Source organism: Malaclemys terrapin, chromosome 1 (genome assembly GCF_027887155.1).
Source record: "Malaclemys terrapin pileata isolate rMalTer1 chromosome 1, rMalTer1.hap1, whole genome shotgun sequence".
Classification (NCBI taxonomy): Eukaryota; Metazoa; Chordata; order Testudines; family Emydidae; genus Malaclemys; species Malaclemys terrapin.
In genome coordinates, this window is record NC_071505.1 from 41,076,895 (window position 1) to 41,104,500 (window position 27,606).

General features: G+C 43.4%; 1 protein-coding gene across 3 annotated transcripts in view; it reads left to right on the top strand.

The window, feature by feature from the left end:
* The window catches only part of POT1 (protection of telomeres 1), a 160,054-nt gene that overhangs the window by 25,913 nt on the left and 106,535 nt on the right, over positions 1-27,606 (top strand). For 2 of the 3 annotated variants that reach the window (XM_054022891.1, XM_054022902.1), the window contains exons 5-7: positions 16,053-16,163; positions 20,572-20,619; positions 24,682-24,796. In XM_054022891.1, the coding sequence (XP_053878866.1) occupies positions 16,053-16,163; positions 20,572-20,619; positions 24,682-24,796 (274 nt within the window). The remainder of the gene's footprint in view (positions 1-16,052; positions 16,164-20,571; positions 20,620-24,681; positions 24,797-27,606) is intronic. The other variant, XM_054022897.1, reaches the window with a different exon arrangement.

The following is a 27,606-nucleotide window of genomic DNA, read 5'->3' on the forward strand; positions in this document are numbered from 1 at the left end:
AGATATGTGGGCAGAGTTGGTATCGAGGTTTGTTGCATGGATTGGTTCCTCAGTTAGATTTACTATGGTGCGATGTGTGGTTGCTGGTGAGAACCTTCAGCTAGTAGCAGAAATTCTTATTATTAGTCCCTGTGCTTGCACTTTCTGCTATTAAATTTCAGGCCTTTTTATTACTCGACCCTCAGTGTCATCCAGTTACACCTGTATAGTAGTCTGATCATTCTCTGTTGACGTTGCCACCCAACTTTGTATCACCATCAGATCCTGTTAGCGCACTCCTACTTTTTGTCCCAAAGTGATTGATAAAAATATTAAATAAGATCAGTCCCAAGGCCAATCCCTGAGGTACTTCACTAGTAACCTCCCTCTAATCTGACAGTTCTTTCAGCACAACCCATTTCCTTCTCCCCATTAGCCAGTTCCTTTCCAGCCTGGCAATTTTCTAGTAATCCCTATTCTCTCTAATTTAACTAATAACTTCCCATGTGGTATCATATCAAATGCTTTACTGAAGTCCAAATATATTAGCTCTACTATATTTCTCTTATCCAAAACATCATCTAACTTCTCAAAGAAAGATAGTCTGGCATGCTCTACCTTACATCCTCTTTTCCATTTACATCAAAGAATTTAATTATTCTTCAAAATTCTTCTTCAAAATTCTTCTAAAGCCTTTCATTTTCTCTTTTCTGGCCTAGATGATGAGGAAAGAGCAGATCTTCAAATCATTTCAGTATTGGCCCCCCAAAAACCATGATTCCCTTGTCTGCTGAATGTGACACTTCCTCCACCCCTTCTGAAAATTTGCGTTAGTCAGAGATGACCCCCATTGGCCCCCAAAAAACAAGCAGAACCAGAAAAATATTCACACTTTCAGGATGGAGACTGGAAGGAAGTGCATGATAGATGGAGTGCATGATAAACAAACTAATAAAATCAGACATTTCATGTTATGGTTACAGGCTAGCTGCACCTTTGTCCCCTTTCTGCTCTCTCTGAATGCACCTATCTCACATCTTGGGGCAGGGTTCAATAGCCCTGGGGCCCACTTCTGGTTTGTCTTGTGTTCCAGAAAGTTTATGCTTCATGGTTTCATTCAGCCTCTTGCATTCTAGGAGGGTTTTTTTATATCCTTCCTCTGAAGCATCAGGGCTGGAGAGGTGTATTTTGGACAGGGAGGGCAAGTGCTCTGAGGTGGCACCGAGCAGTCTCTTTCTCTCTCTCTCTCCTTCCCTCAGGTGCTTGTCTGGTTTGTTCTTGTTCATGTGCTTAAGCAGGGCCGGCTTTAGGAAGTGCGGGGCCCAATTCGAACAGTTTCGACGGGGCCCCAGCAGGGATGACTAAAAAAAAAGCCACTTAAAAAGAACCGTTTCATTTCTTCCATGTATTATTTACTTTCCATGACTATATAAATAATAACAAAATTATATATTAATTAGCTGATTTTCACTTTCATATTAGGAAAATAATTCATGTTTTGATAGTTGTACAACTGATTTTCTTCAATAATGTTTATTTTATTAAAATTTATAAACTATTTCCTTATTAATATAAAATTGTGCCCTCCTCCTCCCCCACCCCCCTAGCGCCTCCCGGCCCACGGAAACAAATTCTGTTTCCCCAGTGCCGCCCCGCCGAAACAGCTGTGGGCCAAAAAGGAAGAAAAGGAAGGTTTGGGGGTGGGGGGTGACATAGAGTGACCAGATCACAGTAGTAAAATAGGACCCGACCCCTCCCCGCTCGGCCCCACCATCACACCCTTCTTCACCCCCTAGCCCTCCGCTGGCTTGCTGTGTCCCTCCTAGTCAGTCGCCCACCCACCACTTGCCTCCTTTCACCTTCTCCCTCCCCTGCCAGAAACCCCTATGCCCGCCCCTAGAACCCCTGCTGGCTCACTGCTTGCCTCTTTGCCCACCCGCTCGCAGCTCGCCCCCCCCACCCAAGTATAAAGCCTCATTCAAAGACCCAGGGGTCACTTTATTACTGCACACTGCAGTCAATCAGTGCAGTTGAAGATAAATCTCTGCATTATACATTGTTGTATAACTTTTATATGACTTTGTTTTGAACCTTGGTAATGTTATAGCGGGCCCCTAAGGTAGTATAATTAAGGTAAAAGAAAAATGTCTTTTTGCTAGAAGTAGAATAAGTTCTTCCCCCACTTTGTAATCAATTGACCTGTTGAATGAATGAGGTGTGAATGAGGAAGGTGTGGAAGGCAGGCACTTCCAGACAGCTGCAACCCTTGGAGAGGGGCTGGGAGCCAGCCAAGGAGAGCTTTGCCCAGGGCTGAGTGGGACAGAGTTTGGGTGCAGGCTCCGGGCTGGGGCACGGTGTGGGGTGCAGGATGGGTGGAGGGGTGCAGGCTCTGGGAGGGAGTGCGGAGGGGTGGGTGCAGGCTCTGGGACAGAGTTTGGGGGCCGGAGAGGGGGTGGTGGGTGCTGGGGGGGAGGGGACTGCCATCACATGTGGCTTCCTTCCTCCCCTGCTGCCCCTCACCATAGCCTCGGTGGGGGATGGGGCTGCCCCTTGCCCAGTGTTTGCAGGAGTGGTGGCTGGGGGGAAACCCAGTCAAACTCTGTTTTTACTCTTTCATTGATGGGTCACTTTAACCCCTTACAAGCCCCTTCCCGCCTCTCAACCCCCTTTTCTACTGGGCTTGTTTGATCTTTTCGGTGGAGCCAGATGAAAACCACAAACCCCAGCGAGAGCAACACGCTGGAAGACTAGACTGAACCCACCACCCACCCAGTCTAGTCCATCCCAGAGCCCAGGACTGAGGACAAATGTCCCTCCCCCCCCCCGGCCACCTGCTTCTACTCCTGGCCTCTCCCAGCGCCGCCAGCGATTCTGTGTGGCTGCATTGGGTGGGATTTCAACCAGACCTCCCTCCCCGCTAAATTCACCCCTGTTTTGCGACCACTCTGCACCTTCCTTCCTTGCCCTAGAGCTGCTGGATGGCTAGAAGGCTGATCTGGGCGTTTGATTGATCTGGAATATTATCGTGCCCCCCCCCCCCAAAAAAAACTTAATGTCCACACAGCTTTGGGGGGGGCTATTCCTCCCCCCCCAAAGCCGGTCTATTTTATTGTTGCAGGGCAAAGGAAGGAGCCAGAGTTTAATGGAAATATTCAGCCCCTACAGCCGTCTTGCAGCAGGGGAAGCAGAGTTGATGGGAAGGGAACTGGTTTGGATAGGAGCCCCCATCACCCTCCTTTGCAAAATAATTTGGGGAAGGAAATCAGATCACTCTGTGCCTCAGTTTCCCCTCTCTGGGGGGGGGGAGATAAAAGTCTCAGCCTGACGTGTTGCAGACCTTTCGCATTCTCCCCTCTTGATGTATTTGATTTCCTCCTCCAAACCCCCCCCTCTCTCTCACCTGGAATTCACAGCACTAAGTACTGGCTTGGGGCTTTCTTCCTGGGTTTATTGGGTTTGATCCCGAGTTTAGTTTTGAAACAGACACAGGCACAAACTCACCCTCAAACAGCAACACCACCAAAAACCACAAAACCAACCCAATATTACACACCTAGGGGGAATCACGGGGTCAAACACTCACCGACTGAAGCCCCAGCAGCTGCTCAGGTGAGTGAGGGCCACGCTACAGAGATTCCTGTCTCCCAGTGGACAGGAAGCCCCCTCAGCGTCTCTTCCAGGTGAGTGCTGGGGGGAGGGGAGGGGAAGGCTGCAAAGCACATGTGCCTTCTCCCCCCTCCCCCCCACCTCCCCTGCAACAGCCGCGGCTGCCGCTGCCTCAGCTCTAGCCCTCTGCCGGCTAGCACAGCATCTCTCGTTGTCTAGCAGCAAGAGCTGCTGCTTCCCAGAGAGCCACAGAGATTTGCTTCAGGCAGGGACACACTGCCCAATTGCGTGGGGCCGAGGACAGTGAGGTCCACTGCAGGAAGCCCCCTCGGCGTCTCCTCCAGGTGAGTGCTGGGGGGGGGGGAGGGGAGGGGAGGGGAGGGGAAGGCTGCAAAGCACATGTGCCTTCTCCCCCCTCCCGACCTGCAACAGCCGCTGCCTCAGCTCTAGCCCTCTGCCGGCCAGCACAGCGTCTCTGGTTTCCTAGCAGCAACAGCTGCTACTTCCGGGAGAGCTTTGTTTCAGGCAGAGACGCTGCCGATCTGCGCGGGGCCCTCTCAGGCGCGGGGCCCAATTCGGGGAAATCGGCCAAATCGGCCTAAAGCCGGCCCTGTGCTTAAGGTCTAACTGATCACCGTATATAGGGTTGGGAAGGTTCACAGGTCACATTGGTGGTAACCTTTCTACCCTGGTCCCCAGCGAGTCTAATGCTGGCCCTGCTTGATGGTCCCCCTGAAACCTGCTCGTGGCCCCCCAGGAAGCCCCAGACCACTGGTTGAGAACTACTGCCATATGTGTGACAGTCCATGCAAATTGTGTAATGAGGTAATTTGCATTCTTGTGCATAATCTGCATATAAACGTGTCATAGTAAAAGATTCAAGGAGTTCAGTTTATTTAGCTTGACACACTCAGTATAAAACATACACTTTGGTTCAAATAGGAATTAATTTAGGGAAGTTCTCTGACCTGTGATATGCAGGAGGTGAGGCAATCATAGTCACTTTGGAATCTATGAAGTATAAGCTTATGGTTAGAGCCCTGCACAATACAAAATTCATATCTGCGGATATCCATGGAGCTGCAGGGCTCTAGCAACAATGAGCAAGACCAGCAGAGCCATGGCGAAAGAAATGATAGTATTGTTTTTTCCATTTCTAAATACATTGGAGGCATTTCAATAATACAGTATTGAGGGCAGTGTAAATACCTAGATAGTTGAACCAAAAATCATATCACAGACCATAGAATCAGAGGACTGGAAGGGACCTCGAGAGATCATCTAGTCCAGTCCCATGCCCTCGTGACAGGACTCAGTATTATCTATACCATCCCTGACAGGTGTTTGTCTAATCTGCTCTTAAAAATCTCCAATGACAGAGATTCCACAACCTCCCTAGGCAGTTTATTACAGTGCTTAACCACCCTGACAGGAATTTTTTCCCAATGTCCAACTTAAACCTCCCTTGCTGCAATTTAATCCCATTGCTTCTTGTCCTATCCACAGAGGTTAAGAAAAACAATTTTTCTCCCTCCTCCTTGTAACAACCTTTTATGTACTTGAAAACTGTTATCATGTCCCCTCTCAGTCTTCTCTTCTCCAGATTAAACAAACCCAATTTTTTCAATCTTCCCTCACAGGTCATGTTTTCTAGACTTTTAATCATTTTTGTTGCTCTTCTCTGGACTTCTCCAATTTGTCCACATCTTTCCTGAATTGTGGTGCCAGGAACTGGACACAATACTCCAGTTGAGACCTAATCAGCGTGGAGTAGAATGAAATAATTACTTCTCGTGTCTTGCTTACAGCACTCCTGCTAATACATCCCACAATGATATTTGCTTTTTTTGCAACAGTGTTACACTGTTGGCTCATATTTAGCTTGTGGTCCACCATGACCCCCAGGTCACTTTCCGCAGCACTCCTTCCTAGGCAGTCATTTCCCATTTTGTATGTGTGCAATGGTTTGGTCCTTCCTAAGTGGAGTACTTTGCATTTGTCCATATTGAATTTCATCCTATTTACTTCAAACCATTTCTTCAATTTGTCCAGATCATTGTGAATTATAATCCTATCCTCCAAAGCACTTGCAACCCTTCCCAGCTTGGTATTGTCAGAAAACTTTATAAGTGCACTCTCTATGTCATTATCTAAATCATTGATGAAGACATTGAACAGAACTGATCTCTGCAGTACCCCACTCGTTATGCCCTTCCAGAATGACTGTGAGCCACTGATAACTACTCTCTGGGAACCGTTTTCCAGCCATTTATGCACCCACCTTATAGTAGCTCCATCTAGGTTGTATTTCCCTAGTTGACAGGTTTCAGAGTAGCAGCCGTGTTAGTCTGTATCTGCAAAAAGAACAGGAGTATTTGTGGCACCTTAGAGACTAACAAATTTATTAGAGCATAAGCTTTCGTGGGCCCACGAAAGCTTATGCTCTAATAAATTTGTTAGTCTCTAAGGTGCCACAAGTACTCCTGTTCTTTTTCCCTAGTTGGTTTATGAGGAGGTCATGTGAGATCGTATCAGAAGCTTTACTAAAGTCAAGATATACCATGTCTGCCGCTTTCCCCCATCCACAAGTCTTATTACCCTGTCAAAGAAAGCGATCAGGTTGATTTGACACGATTTGTTCTTGACAAATCCATGCTGACTGTTACTAATCACCTTATTATCTTCTAGAACTAGATGTTTGCAAATGTATTGCTTAATTATTTGCTCCATTATCTTTCTGGGTACAGAAGTTAAGCTGAATGGTCTGTAATTCCCCGGGTAGTCCTTATTTCCCTTTTTATAGATTGACACTATATTTGCCCTTTTCCAGTCTTCTGGAATCTCTCCCGTCTTCCATGACTTTTCAAAGATAATCGTTAATGGCTTAGATATCTCCTCAGTCAGCTCCTTGAGTATTCTAGGATGCATTTCATCAGACCCTGGTAACTTGAAGACATCTAACTTGTCTAAGTAATTTTTAACTTGTTCTTTCCCTATTTTAGCCTCTGATCTGATCTCATTTTCACTGACATTCACTGTTAGATGTCCAATCACCACCAACCTTCTTGGTGAAAACTGAAACAAAGAAGTCATTAAGCACCTCTGCCACTTCCACATTTTCTGTTATTGTTTTTCCCCCCTTATTGTGCAATGGGCCTACCCAGTCCTTTATATTCCTCTTGCTTCTAATGTATTGGTAGAATGTTTTCTTGTTACCCTTTATGTCTCTAGCTAGTTTGATCTCGTTTTGTGCCTTGGTCTTTCTAATTTTGTCCCTACATACTTGTGTTATTTGTTTATATTCATCCTTTGTAATTTGACCTAGTTTCCATTTTTTATATGACTCCTTTTTATTTTTAGATCATTGAAGATCTCCTGATTAAGCCAGAATGGTCTCTTGCCATACTTCCTATCTTTCCTACTCAGTGGGATAGTTTGCTCTTGTGCCCTTAATAAGGTCTCTTTGAAAAACTACTAATTGTCTTCAATTGTTTTTTCCCTTAGACTTGGATCTTACCTACCAACTCCCTGTGTTTGCTAAAGTCTGCCTTCTTGAAATCTGTTGTCTTTATTTTGCTGTTCTCCCTCCTTTGATTCCTTAGAATCATGAATTCTACCGTTTCATGATCACTTTCACCCAAGATGCCTTCCACTTTCAAATTCTCAACCAGTTCCTCCCTATTTGTCAAAATCAAATCTAGAACAGCCTTTCCCCTAGTAGCGTTCTCCACCTTCTGAAATAAAATTGTCCCCAATACATTCCTATAACTTGTTGGATAATCTGTGCCCTGCTGTGTTATTTTCCCAACAGATGTCTGAGTAGTTGAAGTCCCCCATCACCACAAAGTCCTGTGCTTTGGATAGTTTTGTTAGTTTAAAAAACATCCACCTCTTCTTCCTGGTTAGGTGGTCTTGTAGTTAGACCCTTAACATGACATCACCCTTGTTTTTTACCCCTTTTATCCTTACCCAGAGACTTTCAACAAGTCTGTCTCCTATTTCCATCTCAATCTCAGTCCAAGTGTATACATACAGAAGACCGGGTAAGGAACTGCAGCGGCAAAAGCAGCAGCATGTTGGACCACTGCTTGCAGGAGCCAGCACCCAGGCCAGTCAGCTCTACTGGCATGGCTGTGCCATCCTCAGCTCTGCCCAGTGGGGCGAGCACCAGGTTCACCGGCAGCTGTCCCTGGTCACACTAGTGTGTGGCTCACATGCTCCTGGACAGGAGTTGCACACCCATCAGTGTGCCTCTCCTATATATTAACATGTAGGAGAAAAAGAGAAACCTTATTAGGACTGGACACTTTTAGATGCAAATTTAATGTAAAAAACTTGGAAAGCTATTGACCTGCATTTACTTTTACAGAAAATTCTTGAAAATGTCTCTTTTCTTGAAGAAATCAGCCAGCCTCTGGAGCATTATTGCCATTTGCCCCTTTTGTACTTTAGGAGTGAGCAGGCCTAGGTGAATCAAGCTGGGCAGTGGAGGAAGGACTCATACAGGAGGACCTATCTTTTTGTGTGGAGCCTTCTGCATATAAACCACCCACCCTGTAATGAGAGGTCCTGGGGCCATTGATGTCTGAAGGAATCACATATATCTGGCACACAGCATGTATTTTATATTGTTACCTTTTTAAAAATTGCAAACAAGTTTTAGCTGAATGATCCTTGTGAGATTCACCAGAGAAATGCAGATCACTTCATATTTTAAATTCAGAGGCAGGATTTTCTTTCTGTAATAGTCTGAAAAGCCCAGAGGAAAATCAGTGGTATATTAACTGTACCTCTGAGATCATTACTAATTCCTCCATTCATTAATCAAGATCAAAGTTTTTCAGTATAATAGGAAAAATAATTACATGTATAAGATATGGAAAAGTACAAGATGTATTTTTATTCTCCATCTGTTTAATTAATCTGCACCTTTATATAGTTGACTTTCCAATATTGGGACTTTGATCTTAATTTACTGGACCATATTTTCAGCTACCTCTTTCTTTTTTTTTAAGTTCTCAAAATGCCACCACCTCGCTTAAGAAATCATTGAATTTTAAATGCGGAGGACATTTTTTAGACTAATTAAACACTATCTCAAGCTTTCTGCTTACAATAAATGTTTTATTATTTTACAAGTTTAATGCAGCTCATTTCACATACTACAAGTTGTGACCTCTTTAGGTAATTTATTTTGTGGTTCCTTTTAATATTAATGTCCATTTGGAAATGACCAACTGAGGCTATGTCTACACTACCGTAAGTTGACCCATGCTACACAACTCCAGCTGCATACCTTAGGTTGAGTTACCACGGGGTTTATACCATGGGGGTCAATGGTAGAAACTTTCCCATCAACTTACCTTACTCTTCTCATCGGGGGTAGAGTACACGGGTCGACTGGAGAGCGATCAGCTGTCCATTTGGTGGGTCTTCACTAGATCCACTAAATCAACCACCAGTGGATCAATTTCAGAGCGACGATCCCGGGTGTAGTGTAGACATAGCCTAATAGTGACCACTACAGGCTATGTATTGTTTGTTTCTTTTAAGAACAAAATGTGAATAGGAGGGTTTTTCCCCATGAGAAAAGATGAACATTTAAAGACTAGATTCGTGTGTGTGTGTGCGTGCGCGCGCGCGCGTGTGTGTGTTAAGTCTAGATTCATCTTACAAGAAGTGGAAGATTGGACAAATGACCAGGGAGGAGTATAAAAATATTGCTCAGGCCTGCAGGAGTGAAATCAGGAAGGCCAAATCACACTTGGAGTTGCAGCTAGTAAGAGATGTTAAAAGTAACAAGAAGGGTTTCTTCAGGTATGTTAACAACAAGAAGAAAGTCAAGGAAAGTGTGGGACCCTTACTGAATGAGGGAGGCAACCTAGTGACCGAGGATGTGGAAAAAGCTAATGTACTCAATGCTTTTTTTGCCTCCGTCTTCACGAACAAGGTCAGCTCCCAGACTACTGCACTGGGCAGCACAGCATGGGGAGGAGGTGACCAGCCTTCTGTGGAGAAAGAAGTGGTTCAGGACTATTTAGAAAAGCTGGATGACCACAAGTCCATGGGGCTGGATGCGCTGCATCCAAGGGTGCTAAAGGAGTTGGCGGATGTGATTGCAGAGCCATTGGCCATTACACTGCTCTACAGCCAAAATGCTTCTGAAATAAATATAGTCAAACTTTACTAATTCTGGGTCACTGAGAACGAAAATGATGCTTAAAATTGTTGATTGGCTCTAGTTTTCAAGATATGCCATTGGGTCAGTATATACGACCCTTGACTTGGGAATGGTGGAGGATAAGTGAGTTATAAAGGGAAGGGATCTCAATTTAAACCAGAAATGACTAAAATACATCTTTGACTGGATGTATGAATAAATCTATGACTGGGTTTGGACAGTACTTGCTTTTTAGGCAAAACAATGAATGATGCAATCTGAAGCTGGTATTGCATCATACATGATATGAATTGCATCATGTTATTCCTAGAAGACATGGATGATGCAATCATAACGAAGCTTACATCACTGTGCTAAACAAATTGCCCTATATCATCTCTAGAAATCATACAGTGTCGTGCTCTCTTATTTGTCAGTGTTTGATTTTGCAAAGGGACACATTTCTGTTTAGCCAAAGTGAGCAGAGATGCCTCGTACTTGTGTGAACAGTGCAGATAACTTCTGCTATGTTTGTGGTGAAGTGACTTTTGCATCACAAAAGCACAGTCTAACCACTATGGTTAAGAAAGCCTATCACCTTTATTTTGGCTGCAAAATTGGAGATCAGGACAAGAAGTGGGCCCCACACATATGCTGCAACACTTGTGCAACAAATGTTCGCCAGTGGTTGAACAGGAAAAGGAAATCTATGCCTTTTGCAGTGCCAATGATTTGGAGAGAGCCAACAGATCATACCAGCAATTGTTACTTCTGCATGGTGCCTCCAGTTGGGAAAGGTGTGTCAAAGAAGATAAAAGTGGACTGTGCATTATCCAAACATTCCATCAGCTATACGCCCAGTACCCCACGGAGAAGGACTGCCGGTTCCTGATGCACCAGAATCATTCTCACTTGAGTCAGACGAGGAAGAGGATGAAACTTCTGGTCCTGAACCATCAATGTCACAGGATCCACATTTTCTCCCATCCTCCTCCTCTGAACCACACCTCATAACACAAGGTGAACTGAATGACCTTGTCAGGGATTTGGAACTACCCAAGAGTAAGGCAGAGCTGTTGGGCTCCAGACTACAGCAGTGGAATCTCCTGGCAGGTGATGTTACGGTTTCCATGTTCTGTGACCATCCAAAGGATCTTGTCCCATTCTTCTTCATGGAAGGTGATCTTGTAGCCTGCAACAACATCGATGGTGCGATGGCAGCCCTCAACATTGTTCACGATCCAGATGAGTGGAGACTGTTCATTGATTCATCGAAGACGAGTCTTAAAGCTGTTTTACTTCATAATGGCAATGTTTTGCCATCAATTCCAGTTGGTCATGCAGTCCATATGAAGGAAACCTATGACAACATGAAACAACTTTTGAGGTGCATAAACTATGACCAACATCAGTGGCAGCTTTGTGGCGATTTGTAGGTTGTTGCTCTCTTGCTTGGACTGTAAACTGGATACATGAAGTACTGCTGTTTTCTTTGCGAATGGGATAGTCGTGCAAGAGATTCCCACTACATCAAGAAAGATTGGCCACTCCGACAGTCATTGGAGCCTGGGAGGAAAAGTGTTCAGCATCCACCACTTGTTGAATCAAGGAAGATTTTGTTACCACCCTTACACATCAAGCTGGGTCTGATGAAGAACTTTTTCAAGGCCATTGACAAAACACAAGCAGCTTTCAAGTACCTCCATGGAAAATTTCCAAGGTTAAGTGAAGCTAAGATAAAGGAAGGTGTCTTTGTTGGTCCTCAAATTCATGAACTTCTTCGAGATGATGCATTTGACCATGCACTGCGTGGCAAGGAAAAGACGGCATTGAAAGCCTTCCAGTTAGTGGCAATAAATTTTCTCGGAAACAAGGCAGACAACTACAGGTTGTTGGTGGAAAACCTCCTCAAAGCATACAAAAGCCTTAGTTGCAACATGTCACTAAAAATACATTTTTTGCACTCGCATCTAGATTTTTTTCCACCGAACTGCAGAGCATGAGCGACGAGCACGGCGAACGATTTCACCAGGACATTGCAACAATGGAGAAACGCCCACCAGTGCTTGCAGACTATTGCTGGACAGTGACAAGAGATGCTCCATTTAATGAATACAAGAGACAAGCCAAGAAGTGCCGAGTAGACACTGAATAGGACTAAACTAGGTACATAATCGTTTTTTGCCTTTTGTTTCATAATAAATTTTATTTATATAACCCTTTTGCTGATTTTTAAAGTGTTACATAAACAGGACAGGACATTATATTATCATGTAAAGCAACCATAAACACATGAAAAGACCTAGGTTTACAATTTATGATTAAAACTCTACTATCTACACAATATACATAGACATAAAATGTAAAACCTTAAATATCTTAGAAACAGTAGCCAATCAGTTGTTTTAATTGCCATATTTGAATTCAGCACATCAAAATACATAATAAATAGCACATTTTATCTCTGAAGCAGACGACTTCTCAAAAATTGTAGACCAGTGTTATCTTTGAAAACTCATGGCGATCGGGGGAGGTCCCGGATGATTGGAAAAAGGCTAATGGAGTGCCCATCTTTAAAAAAGGGAAGGAGGAGGATCCGGGGAACTACAGGCCAGTCAGCCTCACCTCAGTCCCTGGAAAAATCATGGAGCAGGTCCTCAAGGAATCAATTCTGAAGCACTTCGAGGAGAGGAAAGTGATCAGGAACAGTCAGCATGGATTCACCAAGAGCAAGTCATGCCTGAGTAACCTAATTGCCTTCTATGATGAGATAACTGGCTCTGTGGATGAGGGGAAAGCAGTGGATGTGTTATTCCTTGACTTTAGGAAAGCTTTTGATATGGTCTCCCACAGTATTCTTGCCAGCAAGTTAAAGAAGTATGGGCTGGATGAATGGACTATAAGGTGGATAGAAAGCTGGCTAGATCGTCGGGCTCAACAGATAGTGATTAATGGCTCCATGTCTAGTTGGCAGCCGGTATCAAGCGGTCGGTCCTGGGGCCGGTTTTGTTCAATATCTTCATTAATGATCCAGAGGATGGCGTGGACTGCACCCTCAGAAAGTTTACAGATGACACTAAACTGGGAGGAGTGGTAGATATGCTGGAGGGTAGGGATAGGATACAGAGGGCCAAAGGAAATCTGATGAGGTTCAACAAGGACAAGTGCAGAGTCCTGCACTTAGAACGGAAGAATCCAATGCACTGCTACAGACTAGGGACTGCATGGCTAGGCAGCAGTTCCGTAGAAAAGGACCTAGGGGTTACAGTGGATTAGAAGCTGGGTATGAGTCAATAGTGTGCCCTTGTTGTCAAGAAGGCTAATGACATTTTGGGCTGTATAAGTAGGGGCATTGCCAGCAGATCGGGGGACGTGATCATTCCCCTCTATTCAACATTGCTGAGGCCTCATCTGGAGTACTGTGTCCAGTTTTGGGCTCCACACTACAAGAAGGATGTGGAAAAATTGGAAAGAGTCCAGCGGAGAGCAACAAAAATGATTAGGGGTCTGGAGCACATGACTTATGAGGAGAGGCTAAGGGAACTGGGATTGTTTAGTCTGCAGAAGAGAAGAATGAGGGGGGATTTGGTAGCTGCTTTCAACTACCTGAAAGGGGGTTCTAAAGTGGATGGATCTAGACTGTTCTCAGTGATAGCAGATGAGAGAACAAGGAGTAAAGGTCTCAAGTTGCAGTGGGGGAGGTTTAGGTTGGATATTAGGAAAAACTTTTTCACTACGAGGGTAGTGAAGCACTGGAATGCGTTACCTAGGGAGGTGGTGGAATCTCCTTCCTTAGAGGTTTTTAAGGTCAGGCTTGACAAAGCCCTGGCTGGAATGATTTAGTTGAGGATTGGTCTTGCTTTGAGCACGGGGTTGGATTAGATGACCTCTGAGGTCTCTTCCAACCCTAATATTCTATGATGGTATGATCTTCCAAAGTGCTTAGTGTTTTGTATATAAACTAGGGCACTTGTTAAACACAACTTTGCATTAGTGTTCCATCAGTGTATCAGGCTTTCTTAAATTTGTGGCTATATATCAGAAGGGCAGAGTGATACTAAATTGCCCAGCCTAACTTTACATATCTACATTCATAACTTAAATGATTGAAAAGATATTGTGTTACTTACTGATTTTAAGGATTGGAACAGGTGAAGGAGAGGCCCTACATTTTTATATTTTGAAGTAAAATAAATAAAAATTCCTAGCACGTAAAGCAAGAGACTGAGCATCTATTTGTGAAACTCTGTCATTGATTTGCTGTGACCAAGGGCAAGTCTCAACTTCTCTCTGCATTAGTTTACCTATTTGTAAAATTTACCCACCTTTCAGATTTGTAGCAGTATCACAACAGGGGAAAAACATGCCCAGTTTTTTGCATGTTTTGTTCTCGCCCTCATTTGCTGCCTTGTCTAAAATATAGACTGACAGGCATGTCTTTATGTCATGAACTATATCTATCTATATTTTCTGGAAAGTGCTTACTGTATGTAAATACTTACTGCATAGATGTAAAATAGCTGAAGTGTGCAGAGAATGGAAACTTCTTATTCATTTTCATTCTCAACCCAGGAAGTGTATAAATCTTTTTTCTTCTCCCTTCCTCCTGTGACTAATAACTTTCTTTATTCCTTTTTTGACAGGCCAATGGTACAACATTCTTTCTCAAATAGAACCATTTCCTGCAAGCATATTCCATTATGGGTTTAGTATAGTTTTCAACTCATTGACATTTAAAAGCTATTTTAAAAAAAAACCCATAAGAGAGTGTCTTTACAAAAGGCAGTCTCCATAAAATAACTTCCCTTTGGCTATATGCCAGATTGACTGTTGGGCAAACAGCTTTGTTTGAAAAAGAACAAGGAGAGAGATTGAGGGGCATATGTTTGTGTGTTCCTGATTAAAAACTTACATTGAAGGAAGAATCTTTTTAAAACGTTCATATATATATATATATATATATATATATATCATTCAGCTTGGAATTTTGTGTGTAAATTATACCACTTGCAAATTACTTATATTGTTAAAAGACCTGTGAATGTATGATTTGCACATTTCAAGGACATGGAATATTTGTATCTTGTTAGTGCCATTCTCTAGGTTAATCCCTAGAACACTTAATACTTTTCTTTTTGCTTAGTCCAGTAGTTAGAAATTCTTTTTAGAAAGAAGTGCTGCTTGCATATTCCTGCATTTTGAAATTTGAATTATATTTCAACAAAAAATATTCTCCTTCTTTCCTTCAGGTGGCATTTCTGATTTTGCTACTGGTGGTGGACATATTTTTCTTTCAAATAAGCGGAAGTAGTAAAAGTGGTGGGGGTAGGGGACCATGGCTATGCTTCATATTATGAACTACTTTCATTTTACAAACAAAAGGTATGAGATTTGGGGTTCCAAACAATGTCTGAAATAAAGAAAGGACACGTTTTTCAAGGGACCTCATAGACTTCTAAGTGGGGTGAAAGTAAAGCTGAAGACTGACCAGTACAGGGGCCTGCTCTGGCCCCCAGAGGGGGAGGGGCCTCGGGCAGACGGGGCGGGGCTGGGGGGGGTCAGCATCCCCCAGCCAGTCCTTCCATGCTGCCTGGCCCGCACCAGGCGGCAGCAGACAAGAGGGAGGCGGGGGGCAAAAGGGGCAACAACATTAAAGCGTTGCCGCGGCAGCACTTTAAGCAGGGTCTTTTGCCGCGGCATCACTTTAACGTTGCTGCCACTTTTGTGGGCCCGCCCCCGCCGCCCCCCCCCCAGCCCAGCAGGGCCGCCAACGGCAGCACTTTAAAGTCAGCTGGGTAGAGGCCAGTACTGGCGGCCACTTTTTACCGGTACACCGTACTGGCCCGTACCGCCTTACTTTCACCCCCCTTCTAAGTCAGAAAATGGACCATTGTGAAATCTCATCTGACTTCCTGCCAAATACAGGCCATAAAATTTCACCCAGTACTTCCTTTATCTAGCCCATGAGGAGAGGTGCCAGGGTTTTGAAGTCTGGGAATGTTTGAATCCAGAGCATTTAGTTCAAGTCTCACTGTTGTTTGGGGTGATATGAATCATTTCACATTTATCCCTCATTAAGCACCTCCATAGATTAACCATAACTTTCAGATCAATTTAGTGAGTACTAGGTGATAGTTATTGTAGGTGTCACTCCTGATTTCATGTGTGCCATTTCACCATATTAGGGATACCTGGCATATCATAGGGCTGTTGAAACATACGTTGTTCTTTGGAAGATGGCCTAGAGAGTCAGCATATTGAATAAAGAACAATGTCAGTTATTGGTTTAATTTTGTCTTTTCAATAGGACACTATGGTTGTAGCTGGATTTAATGTGGCTAAGTCACCTTCTGCAAATGAAGATGACCGACACTGCTGTCATCTGGAAGTATCTGAAGATGCAGGATCAGCCGTTTATGTACGTGGGTACACAAGGTTCAGTTTTCCACTTTAGATGTCCAAATTGTCATTCATTTGTTGTTTAACAGAAGAGAAAAAGTACTGATAGAAAAAGCACATTACTGTAATTACCATAGGCTATATCTACATTGTGCAAGTGCTGACTGCGGGGGTGTGAATTGCAGCATGCATCAAAGTGCTGTGCTATAACTCTCCTATGTGGACACTGCTGGTGTGAACTGAAAGGTACTTAGTTTGTACTCCCTTAGTACTATTTGAAGAGGACTATGTTAACACGTTTCAGAGTAACAGCCGTGTTAGTCTGTATCCGCAAAAAGAAGAACAGGAGTACTTGTGGCACCTTAGAGACTAACAAATTTATTAGAGCATAAGCTTTCGTGGACTACAGCCCACCCGAAGAAGTGGGCTGTAGTCCACGAAAGCTTATGCTCTAATAAATTTGTTAGTCTCTAAGGTGCCACAAGTACTCCTGTTCTTCTTTATGTTAACACGAACGAGATACCTTTTAGTTCACGTTAGCAGTGTCCACGATGGGCAATTACAGAAAAGCACTTTGAGTGCTGCAGTTCACTCCCCAGTAGTCCGAATTGTTGGACCATGTAGATGAGCTCATAGATTGTTTGCTTATTAAGAAAGAGCCAATTATGGTGCAAAACCTTGAAAGTTTTTAGGTTTGAGAGGCACCTTATGGTATGTCACTTTATATCAAAAATTAAATGTAAAAACATACTGTAATGCAAAATTAAGGTTGTACAGATAACATAGTTAAAAAGTCAAAGCCAGTATTAAAGTTCATACAGCAACATTCATTTGGACAGCTGTTTCCTAGCCTATTTTTTCAAAGTTGTGTAGCTTGTCAAGAAAATGTATACTATAAAATATACAGGATATGCAATCGGTCCTGGTTTTTCCTTGCTGTAGGAACCTGGGAATTGGCAGGGGGTGGAGATGGGAATCCTGTCTGCTACAGCCCTTTTATAAAGCTATGGCAGAGTAATGGGAATCTTAAAGTGCTGGATCCGGCCACGGGAGAATTTCCCCTGATGCACACTTTATGCAAGGCAGTTTACACTGCCTAGTGAGGCCCCAGATATAGGTGACATGTTGAAGGAAGGACTGACATGGCAGGGATGTATCAGGAGCTGTGGTTGGGGTCAGCGCATGTAGTGCTTTGGCGATTCTGCCCATAGGCAGCCAGGGATGGGCTGTTGCAATTTACACAGCCCTCCAGAGTTGTCTGAGTTACTCTGTGGGCTGCACTGGTCCTGCAGCAGCCAAGAATTGAGAGAGTGCAAAGGTGCTTTAAATCACCATAAATTCCCCTCTCCCTTGGCTGTTACTTTAGCACTATGTTTCTTAGAGGCACAGTGTAAAATCTGTAACTATATTCATTTCCAGGCTGTTGTGGGGTTATATTTTTACCTCTGCAGCATTAAAGGGTATGTTAATCTATAGTTAGACCTCTCATTTTTCATTTATTAAGAAAAAAAATTGTTTTAATAATATTAGCACTTAAATGATGTTGGCCTTAGATACTTCTAACTTACCAAGATGTGGGAATAGTCATTATCCTCTTTTGCTTCTGCTGTAATTTGACTGGGATAATAAGTCCAGCGGTTCTTCTGTTTACATAGCGATGACTGTATCTTTTCTATTGAAAAGATATCAATGTTCCTTGCAGGATATGTGATCTTTATTTTAGACCTGTTATTGTCTTTTGTCTTTCATAAGCCAGACTTTTATAATCTTTGCTGCATTTTAATGACAATTTTTCAATATCCCTCATGCAGATTATCCCAACAGCAGTTCTAGTACCTGGCAGGCTAAACAGTGAATGTATGCCTTTTTCCCCCCTAGAAGCACTGTTGTGATATGAAATGAGGTAGGATTGCATGAAAACATTTTAGCTGATGACTACTCTGATCAGGCTCAGAAATGATTTTTCAGTTACTTATAACTTTTATTTTAAAATTTCTCACCCAAAATCATACACCAAATAGCCTCATTAGTGGCTAGTTATATGCTAAGTATCAAGTGCCAAACTTCTGTTTGGCTGGAACTTTTTTAAACTGATTTTTTAACTCTTTAAATTCAAAAAAGTTGAATGAAATTTTGCCTCTAAAACACCTGTATGGGTTATTTAAGCCCACAGTAGAGTTGTGAACCAGTGAAAAAGGGTTATAGTGCAAACTGTTTTGTTGCATTAGTTGTAGGTGACAGTGATTATGTAAATATAGGATGCTTAAACACCCTTAAAAGTAATATACATGAAACAATGGGTAGGTAAAGTATTAGCCACTTTGTGTAACATAATTTCTTAATCACAACTAGCCACAAACCAATGTCAAACATCTTGCTATAATTATTTACAAATGAAATAATGCTGCATTAGTTTTCCTGCACTTATAAAACGTGCCACATGCCAAACAGATATATTGGTAGACTTAGGGGCTTGTCTAGAGGAACAGGTAGTTTGCAGCAAGTTATGATGTAAATCTATCCCACATTAGCCTGCCATACAGTACATGTCCATGTGGACCCTGCTGTTGTGGTATAATTCTGTGACTTTGGTTCCAGTCTTCCAAACACATTAACTTTACTCACAAGAGTAGTCCCATTGACCAGTGTCTTTTAAATTAGCCTTCATTTTTTTTTTACTTTAGTCAACCAAATATCAATTTTCCAGATCTTTTAAATTGCTCATAAATTGCTTAAGCTTGCTAACTATTTGAATACTGAGGGATGTAGAATCAGGTATGCAGGGCTGGAAGGAATCTCGAAAGATTATCAAGTCCAGCCCCTCTGCAGTGAGACAGGACCAAGTAAACCTAGACCATCCCTAGACATCTCTTGTCCAACCTGTTCATAAAAAACACCCATGATGGGGATTCCACAATGTCTCTTGGAAGCCTATTGCAAATTATTCTAGTCTTTAACTATAACTTTAACCTAAATCTCCCTTGCTGCAGATTAAGCCCATTACTTCTTATCCTGCCTTTAGTGGACATGGAGTACAGTTGGTCACTATCCTCTTTATAACAGTCCTTAACATATTTGAAGACTGTTATTAGGTCCCCATTCTGTCTTCTTTTCTCAAGACTACACAAGCTCAAGGGTTTTTTTAACCTTTCCTCATAGGTCAGGTTTCCTGAATCTTTTATCATTTTTGTTGCTCTTCTGTGGACTCTTTCCAGTTTGTCCACATATTTTGTAAAGTGTGGCACCCAGAATAGGACACTGTACTCTAGCTGAGCCCTCACCAGTGCCAGGTAGGGTGGGACAATTACCTCCTGAGTCTCAGATAATATTTAGCCTATTTTATAACTGCGTCACATTGTTGGCTCTCATTCTGTTTGTGATCCACTACCATCAGTTACCAGTTATTCCCCATTTTGTATTTGTATATTTGATGTTTCCTTCCTAAATAAGTGCTTTGCATTTGTCTTTATAGCATTTCATTTTGTTGAATTCAGACCCATTCTCCAATTTGTCAAGGTCATTTTGAAGTCCAGTTCTGTCATCCAAAGTGCTTGCAACTCCTCCCAGCTTGGTGTTAGTCACATGTTTTATAAGCATACCTTCCACTCCATTATCCAAGTCAGTAATGAAAATATTGATGAGTACTAGACCTATGTCAGACCCCTGCAGAACTCCACTAGATATGCCCTCCTAGCTTGACAGTGAACCATTGTTAAGTATGCTTTGAGTATGGTCTTTCAAGCCTTAGCTGAGTCTGCTAAGTAGGGGGAGAAACTCGTGGGGAAACCTTGCTCAGTCCCAGTACTGCTTCTGAGGTGGTGCTGGCAGGTGGGAGAGTGTGATGGCAGCGGAAATGGGGATACTGAGATGAGGCTTGGGATGGTCATTTCCCGTGGGAGTAGGAGACTCAGGATATGGGGCTGGGGTTATTTGTCTCCCATTGAAGAATTTATGACCCAATTCTTGGGTCTGTGAGTGTCTCGTAGTCGTTACCAAGGGTGCTGGAACATTTTTTATATGGGGGTGCTGATAGCCATTGAACCCCCAACTGTAAACACTGTATATAATGCAAACCATTTCAAGCCAGAGGGTGCAGCAGCCTAAGGACACACATAGGGCATAGCAGGGACCTGAACTCCACTCTCCCCACTTCTAGGCACCCAGCACTGGCCTTTCTGTTTTTATGTAAGGCTAAGACTCTTATGTAAGTCTCTTGTAGTTTCATAAATCATGGAGGAAAACAGGAAAAAAAGGCATTGTGTTGACTTATCTTTTATCACCTGAAGTCAGACTTGTCTTTTGTTGGAGAATAAAGAATTTTAAAAATACTTGCTTAAGCAGTTTGAAATTGTATTTGTTATTACCATTGTACTGTACTGTTTTCAGATTTGTAATCCATAAATCTGCTGACTGTTTCTTCTCCTCAGATTTATACTAAGCCAAGTACAGTCACTGCTTCAGAAACAGCATCCATGGTGAGTTTATATTCTATTAGTTTTTTAAGTTGCATATGTAATTTAAAAGGTTCACTGAAAGTGAATGAGTAGAAAATTTTTCTAAGTGGCCATTTCTTTGGCTTTGCAGTTTGCAAATAACATGCATGGAAAATACCCTAAAAGTTTGTAAATAGTACTTCACGCTTCTCCAGCGCGTTTCTTGCCAAAATCTTTAAAAGTTCAACTAGGGCAAATTCCTGCACCCTAGAAAAGGTCAACTTAGTTGGGGTTCACACAGTTTCAGGAGTCCACCCATACACAAAACATTGCAGGAATGGGACCAAAGTAGGTATCACAGCACCCTTGTGAAGTAGGAACATGGATCACTTTGCTCACCTCCGAAATACAAAAGGACTTCTGGGTTGGAACACAGCTTTTTAACAGGGCAGAAAATGGAAAGCAGAAACTGAAGTAGGGGAACCCAAACTCTTCCAGTTCCTAGAATTTTTGTTTCTTTTGGGTTGGCACTTATTTGAGTTAGCTTTATATTGGAAGCTTTTATTTCTCTGGTGAAGGATCTCTCTCTCTCTCTCTCTCGAACGCTTAGCCAGACAGTTGGCTGTAGCGATTGTTCGCCATTTGGTCCGTTCCTGTGCAACCGCAAAGGCTTGACGGCCTGAGAGTCCAACATCGGAAAAGGCTTGATGAACCCATCTAATTGGAGGTCTGCCTCTGGGTCTGCCTCAGTTGGTGGAATTTTATCCCAGACAAGTCAACTAGAGAACGGCGTTGGCTGGAACGTCTTGTGGCATCCTTGCAACATGTCCGAAAAACGTAAGGTGCTGCCTGTGGACAGTGGCCCCAGTAGTCTGTAGACCCAAGCAACCATAAACATCTGCATTACAGATGAAGTCATTCCACTTTATGCCCAATAAATGACATTGACATTCTGTGTGGAAAACCTCCAGCTTTGTCCAGTCTGAGCGGCATAGTGTCCATGTTTCGCAGCTGTACAACAGTATGGGAAGGATACAGCTCGAATAAGTCCTGAACTTGCTTGTCATACGAAGATGATGTTGATTCCATATCTGTTGTAAATGGCCCCTGGCAGATGCTGCAATGCTAACCCAATGAGAACTTCCGTGTGAGAATTGGAGGAGCGGATAAGTATAGAATCCAGATAGCAAAAGCTGGAAACTGATTCAACAGTTTTGTTGTTCAAAGAGATTGGAGTCGCAGGTGGACCTGGTCCTAGATTTTGCAGTTTGTCTTTGACCATGAAACATGGAGACCAATCTTAGCTGACTCCTCCTCCATATGCTGGAGTGCCTCACGAAACCTGTCGGGGCTTTATACTAAAAGAACGTCATCAGCGTAGTCAAGGTCTGAGCGAGAGATCACTGATCTCGATGTCTGTGGACCTGACAGAGAATGTAGCATTATGAAATCCATTGCCCGACAAAAGAGTGCAGGGGCCAAAATGCAACCCTGCCTAACAGCAGATACTGATTTAAAAGGCACTGACATCCGGTTCTTCAGACGAACATGGGCAGTGGTTCCAGTATGCAGCTCTTTAATCAAGTCCAGCAGAGTGGTAGGGACACCTACGCCCTGTAAGGCCGTCTATAACGCGACATGGTCTACTGAATCAAATGCAGCCTTAAGATCAACATTTGCTACATGAAGGGGCTTCCTGAACTCAAAATGTATCTCCGACAACAAGTAGGGCCCAAATGGCGTCTAATGTGGACCTGTTCCTCGTAAAGCCTGACTGTTGGGGACGATGCTTCTGATGTATCAAAGGCTCCAGGCGTGCCAGCAAAACATGCGCAAACACCTTCCCTGGAACGGAAAGCAAGGTGATCGGCCTGTAGCTCTTACATTCACTGCACGGTCCCTTGCCCTTATAGAGTGAGATCACAATACCGTCCTTCTAGGCGGTTGGCAGGGTTCCAGTTCTCCACACCAGATGAAAGATGGCCAGAAGTGATTCTGCTACAGGATCAAAAGCACATTTTAGCATCTCTGAGGGGATGCCATCAGCACCGGCTGCACATCCATTTTTCAGTTTAGAGATGGCACGCTTCACTTCATCCAATGTTGGTGTATCAGTACAAATGTCTGGATCCATGTAGCGTGAGAGAATGTCATCATCCAATTTACCTCAATGGCCTTGGCTGTCATTCAGGATGCCGTTTGTAGTGATTACCTCTTGACCGTTGAGGTTGCGAATGATGTGGAATGCTGGCTTAAAGTCGCCCATGGCTAAGCCAAATTCAACATCATCCGCCACTTGGTATAATATGCCTCGCGAACGCAGAGTGCCAGGGTGTTAAATTTTTGCTTCAGCTGATTACGAATGTGCTTATCACTATGCTGGTGGGCTGTGGCCTTCAATTTAATTATTTGGAAGGCCTCCTCTGGTAGCCGTGGTCGGCGTGCTGGATGCCGATAGCCAGTTGTCTGCTGGGCAGATTGGTTGAGGGTAGAAGTGAACAGGGACCCGGCAACATCCACGTCATCTGGCAGATTAGCTGGAGCTGAGCATCGATTGCTGACGTCAATACAAAATCTGTTGGCTAAACCTGGCACACGGAGTGCATCGATGTCAATCTTCTTCATCATCCAGAGGACTTACCTGCTTGTTGGAGCATCAGCACCATACGGGCGACAATTAGACGGTGATCTGTGTTTGCCGCGCATTCCGCACCACGACATATTGAAGGTGAAGGTGAAGGATCCATGAGCCTATATTTGTGCTTTTCACAAGTTAGAGCTATCTCTCCTTTCCTTTGATTTTAAAAACAAACAAAACTTGGTTCTTGTTGGACACTGGCCTCCATCTAACGCTGCCTATTGCAGTGATTGGTTTTTGTTTGAAACATCCGTAGACCTACAGGGTGGAAATGTTGTGTGTGAGATATTTTTAAAGAAGGGATATAATTCTTTGAAAGTATCACACAGCATTCTCACTGATCCACCATCTCCCACCCTCAGTTTGGAGATTTAACTTTTTGAGGTATGACCTGGGTCTTTCATCTATGTGTCCATTTTATGTTTTTTGTAGGAAAAAATTGTAGAATTTTTTTATCATCTTCAATTAATTTGGGGGAACTGTTGTTTTTTTTGTTCATGAAAGGAGCTGGCAGGCACATTGTGGGACTTTATGTGGGGGATGCTCAGTAAGCCAGAGCCCTGAGCTAGCCTTCAAGTACCTCAGAGGTTCAAAAATCTTAAGAGCTAGAGAAATTTCTCTGGATTACTGTTGCAGGAGATGTGAGGCCTGGTCTACACTCGGGGGGGGGATCGATCTAAGATACGCAACTTCAGCTACGAGAATAGCGTAGCTGAAGTCAACGTATCTTAGATCGACTTAGAATCACTTCGCATCCTTGCGGCACGGGATTGACGGCCGCCGCTCCCCCGTCGACTTTGCTTCCGCCTCTTGCCCAGCTGGAGTTCAGCAGTCAACGGGAGAGCGATCGGGGATCAATTTATCGCGTCTACACTACATGCGATAAATCGATCCCCGATAGATAGATCGCTACCCGCCAATCCGGCAGGTAGTGTAGATGTACCCTGAGACTCAAGAGCAGTAATGATGCGTTGTGATCTCTGCAAACAAGAATTACAAACATATTTTATCAGATTACTACTCATCTATAAAATGTCCTCAGATGCCAGGACGATGGATAAAGTTAAAATAGATTAAAAAGATATTTTCATGTGTGCTTTGTCATGCTTGTACTGTTTGCATTCACATAGTGACAGACACATTCAAATAAGTTGAATTGACTAGTTTATATTTTTAACAAGGAAAACGCAATCACAGAAAGAATAGGAGAGTGAAAATCAAATATCTCCTCATGCTTGCTTGCTGCCTCTGGGTAGTGGACATATTTATTTTGAGCTCCTAAAATGAATAAGGTAGACTCCTGCTCTAAAACCTGAGGGGACTAGACTAGATAGTGCTTATTTTTTTAAAAAATGGCAAGAAAAGGACAATATTTGGTGTGGGAAGGTTAAAAGAAATAATTTTGGATTGATTTTTTTTGAAGTAATGTTTTCATATGTATCCACTTTTTTATTGTCTCTTTCCAGCCTGTTGCACCAAAATACACATACACTCCTCTGAATCATCTTAAAGACGGAACTATAGTCAACTTGTATGGTGCTGTGAAATTCTTCAAGCCCCCATATATAAGCAAAGGAACGGGTATGTACTGTATCAAACAGAAAATTTAAAATCTCTTAATATATCTCAGGCTGTCTGGAGTGATTCATGTCCATGAGTGCCAACCTCGGGGCAGACTATCAAAAAGCAGGGCAGCTGGTTGTATGCTCTATAATTAGATTTCACCAACCCAGTAACAAACGTGAACTCCTGAAGCACTCTAACAGTCTTACCATGGAGTCACAGACTGTTCCCGTGGGCATTCCAGTCTATCTTGCCAGTTAGTGATAGCTTGTTGCCATACATCAAAGATCACAAAATATTTGAGTATCAGAGGGGTAGCCGTGTTAGTCTGAATCTGTAAAAAGCAATAGAGGGTCCTGTGGCACCTTTGAGACTAACAGAAGTATAGGGAGCATAAGCTTTCGTGGGTAAGAACCTCACTTCTTCAGATGCAAGTAATGGAAATCTCCAGAGGCAGGTATAAATCAGGGTGGAGATAACGAGGTTAGTTCAATCAGGGAGGGTGAGGTGCTCTGCTAGCAGTTGAGGTGTGAACACCAAGGGAAGAGAAACTGCTTCTGTAGTTGGATAGCCATTCACAGTCTTTGTTTAATCCTGATCTGATGGTGTCAAATTTGCAAATGGAGCTCAGCAGTTTCTCTTTGGAGTCTGGTCCTGAAGTTTTTTTGCTGTAAGATGGCTACCTTTACATCTGCTATTGTGTGGCCACTTCAATCTCCCTGGCCACACAAACCAGTGTGTGGGAGTCATAACTTGGGGCCGAAAGCTGTTATATATTCCTCTCCACATTGAGGGAGGGGGTGAATTTCATAAGCTTATGCTGTACAGGTCTCTGTGCTGTGCAAGAAGGTATAGTTTTGGTTTTACACTCCAGAAGGGGGTGTGCACTTGAGTAGCTGGGCAGTTCCTTAGCAGTAGCATCCCATGCAGAGCTGATTATAGCTCTGTATAAAAACAACAAGGAGTCTGGTGGCACCTTAAAGACTAACAGATTTATTTGGGCATAAGCTTTCGTGGGTAAAAACCAGTGTTGACAGGGCCAATTCAATCAGGGTGGATGTAGTCCACTCCCAATAATAGATGAGGAGGTGTCAATTCCGGGAGAGGAAAAGCTGCTTCTGTAATGAGCCAGCCACTCCCAGTCCCTATTCAAGCCCAGATTAATGGTGTTAAATTTGCAAATGAATTTTTTAGTTCTGCTGTTTCTCTTTGAAGTCTGTTTCTGAAGTTTTTTTGTTCAATAATAGTGACTTTTAAATTAGTAATAGAATGACCAGGGAGATTGAAGTGTTCACTTACTGGCTTTTGTATGTTACCATTCCTGATGTCTGATTTGTGTTCATTTATTCTTTTGCGGAGGGACTGTCCAGTTTGGCCAATGTACATGGCAGAGGGTCATTGCTGGCACATGATGGGATATATAACATTAGTAGATGTGCAGGTGAATGAGCCTTTGATGGTGTGGCTGATGTGGTTGGGTCCTCTGATGGTGTCGCCAGAGTAGATATGGGGACAGAATAGGCAACGAGGTTTGCTACAGGGACTGGTTCCTGGGTTGGTGTTTGCTTCAGGTTGGGGAGTTGTCTGTAAGCAAGGACTGGCCTGCCTCCTAAGGTCTGTGAGAGTGAGGGTTCATTTTCCAAGATAGGTTGTAGATCGTGGATAATGCGCTGGAGAGGTTTTAGCTGGGGACTGTATGTGATGGCCAGTGGTGTTCTGTTATTGTCCTTGTTGGGCCTGTCCTGTAGTAGGTGATTTCTGGGTACCCATCTTGCTCTGTCAATCTGTTCCCTCACTTCCCCAGGTGGGTATTGTAGTTTTAAGAATGCTTGATAGAGATGTTGTAGGTGTTTGTCGCTGTCTGAGGGGTTGGAGCAAATTCTGTTGTATCTTAGGGCTTGGCTGTAGACAATGGATCACGTGATGTGTCTTGCATGGAAGCTGGAGGCATGTAGGTATGTATAGCAGTCAGTACGTTTCTGGTATAGGGTGGTGTTTATGTGACCATCACTTACTTGCACTGTTGTGTCCAGGAAGTGGATCTCTTGTGTGGACTGGTCCAGGCTGAGGTTGATGGTGGGGTGGAAATTGTTGAAGTCCAGGTGGAATTCTTCAAGGGCCTCCTTTCCGTGGGTCCATATGATGAAGATGTAGCGCAAGTAGAGGAGTGGCACTAGGGGATGAGAGCTGAGGAAGCGTTGTTCTAAGTCAGCCATAAAAATGTTGGCAGACTGTGGGGCCATGCGGGTACCCATAGCAGTGCCTTGAAGGTATAAGTTGTCCCCAAATCTGAAGTGGTTGTGGGTGAGGACAAAGTCACAAAGCTCAGCCACCAGGTGTGCCGTGGCCTCATCAGGGATACTGTTCCTGACAGCTTGTAGTCCATCCTCATGTGGAATATTGGTGTAAAGTGCTTCTACATCCATGGTGGCCAGGATGGTGTTTTCAGGAAGAACACCAATGCATTGTAGTTTCCTCAGGATGGTGTTTTCAGGAAGAACACCAATGCATTGTAGTTTCCTCAGGAAGTCGGTGGTGTCTTGAAGATAGCTAGGAGAGCTGGTAGCGTAGGGTCTGAGGAGAGAGTCCAAATAGCCAGATAATCCTGCTGTAAGAGTGCCAATGCCTGAGATGATGGGGCGTCCAGGGTCTCCGGGTTTATGGATCTTGGGTAGCAGACAGAATACCCCTGGTTGGGGTTCTGGGGGGGTGTCCATGTAGATTTGTTCCCGTACTGTAGCTGGGAATTTCTTGAGCAGATGGTGTAGTTTCTTTTGGTATTCTTCAGTGGGATCAGAGGATAGTGGTCTATAGAATGTGGTCTTGGA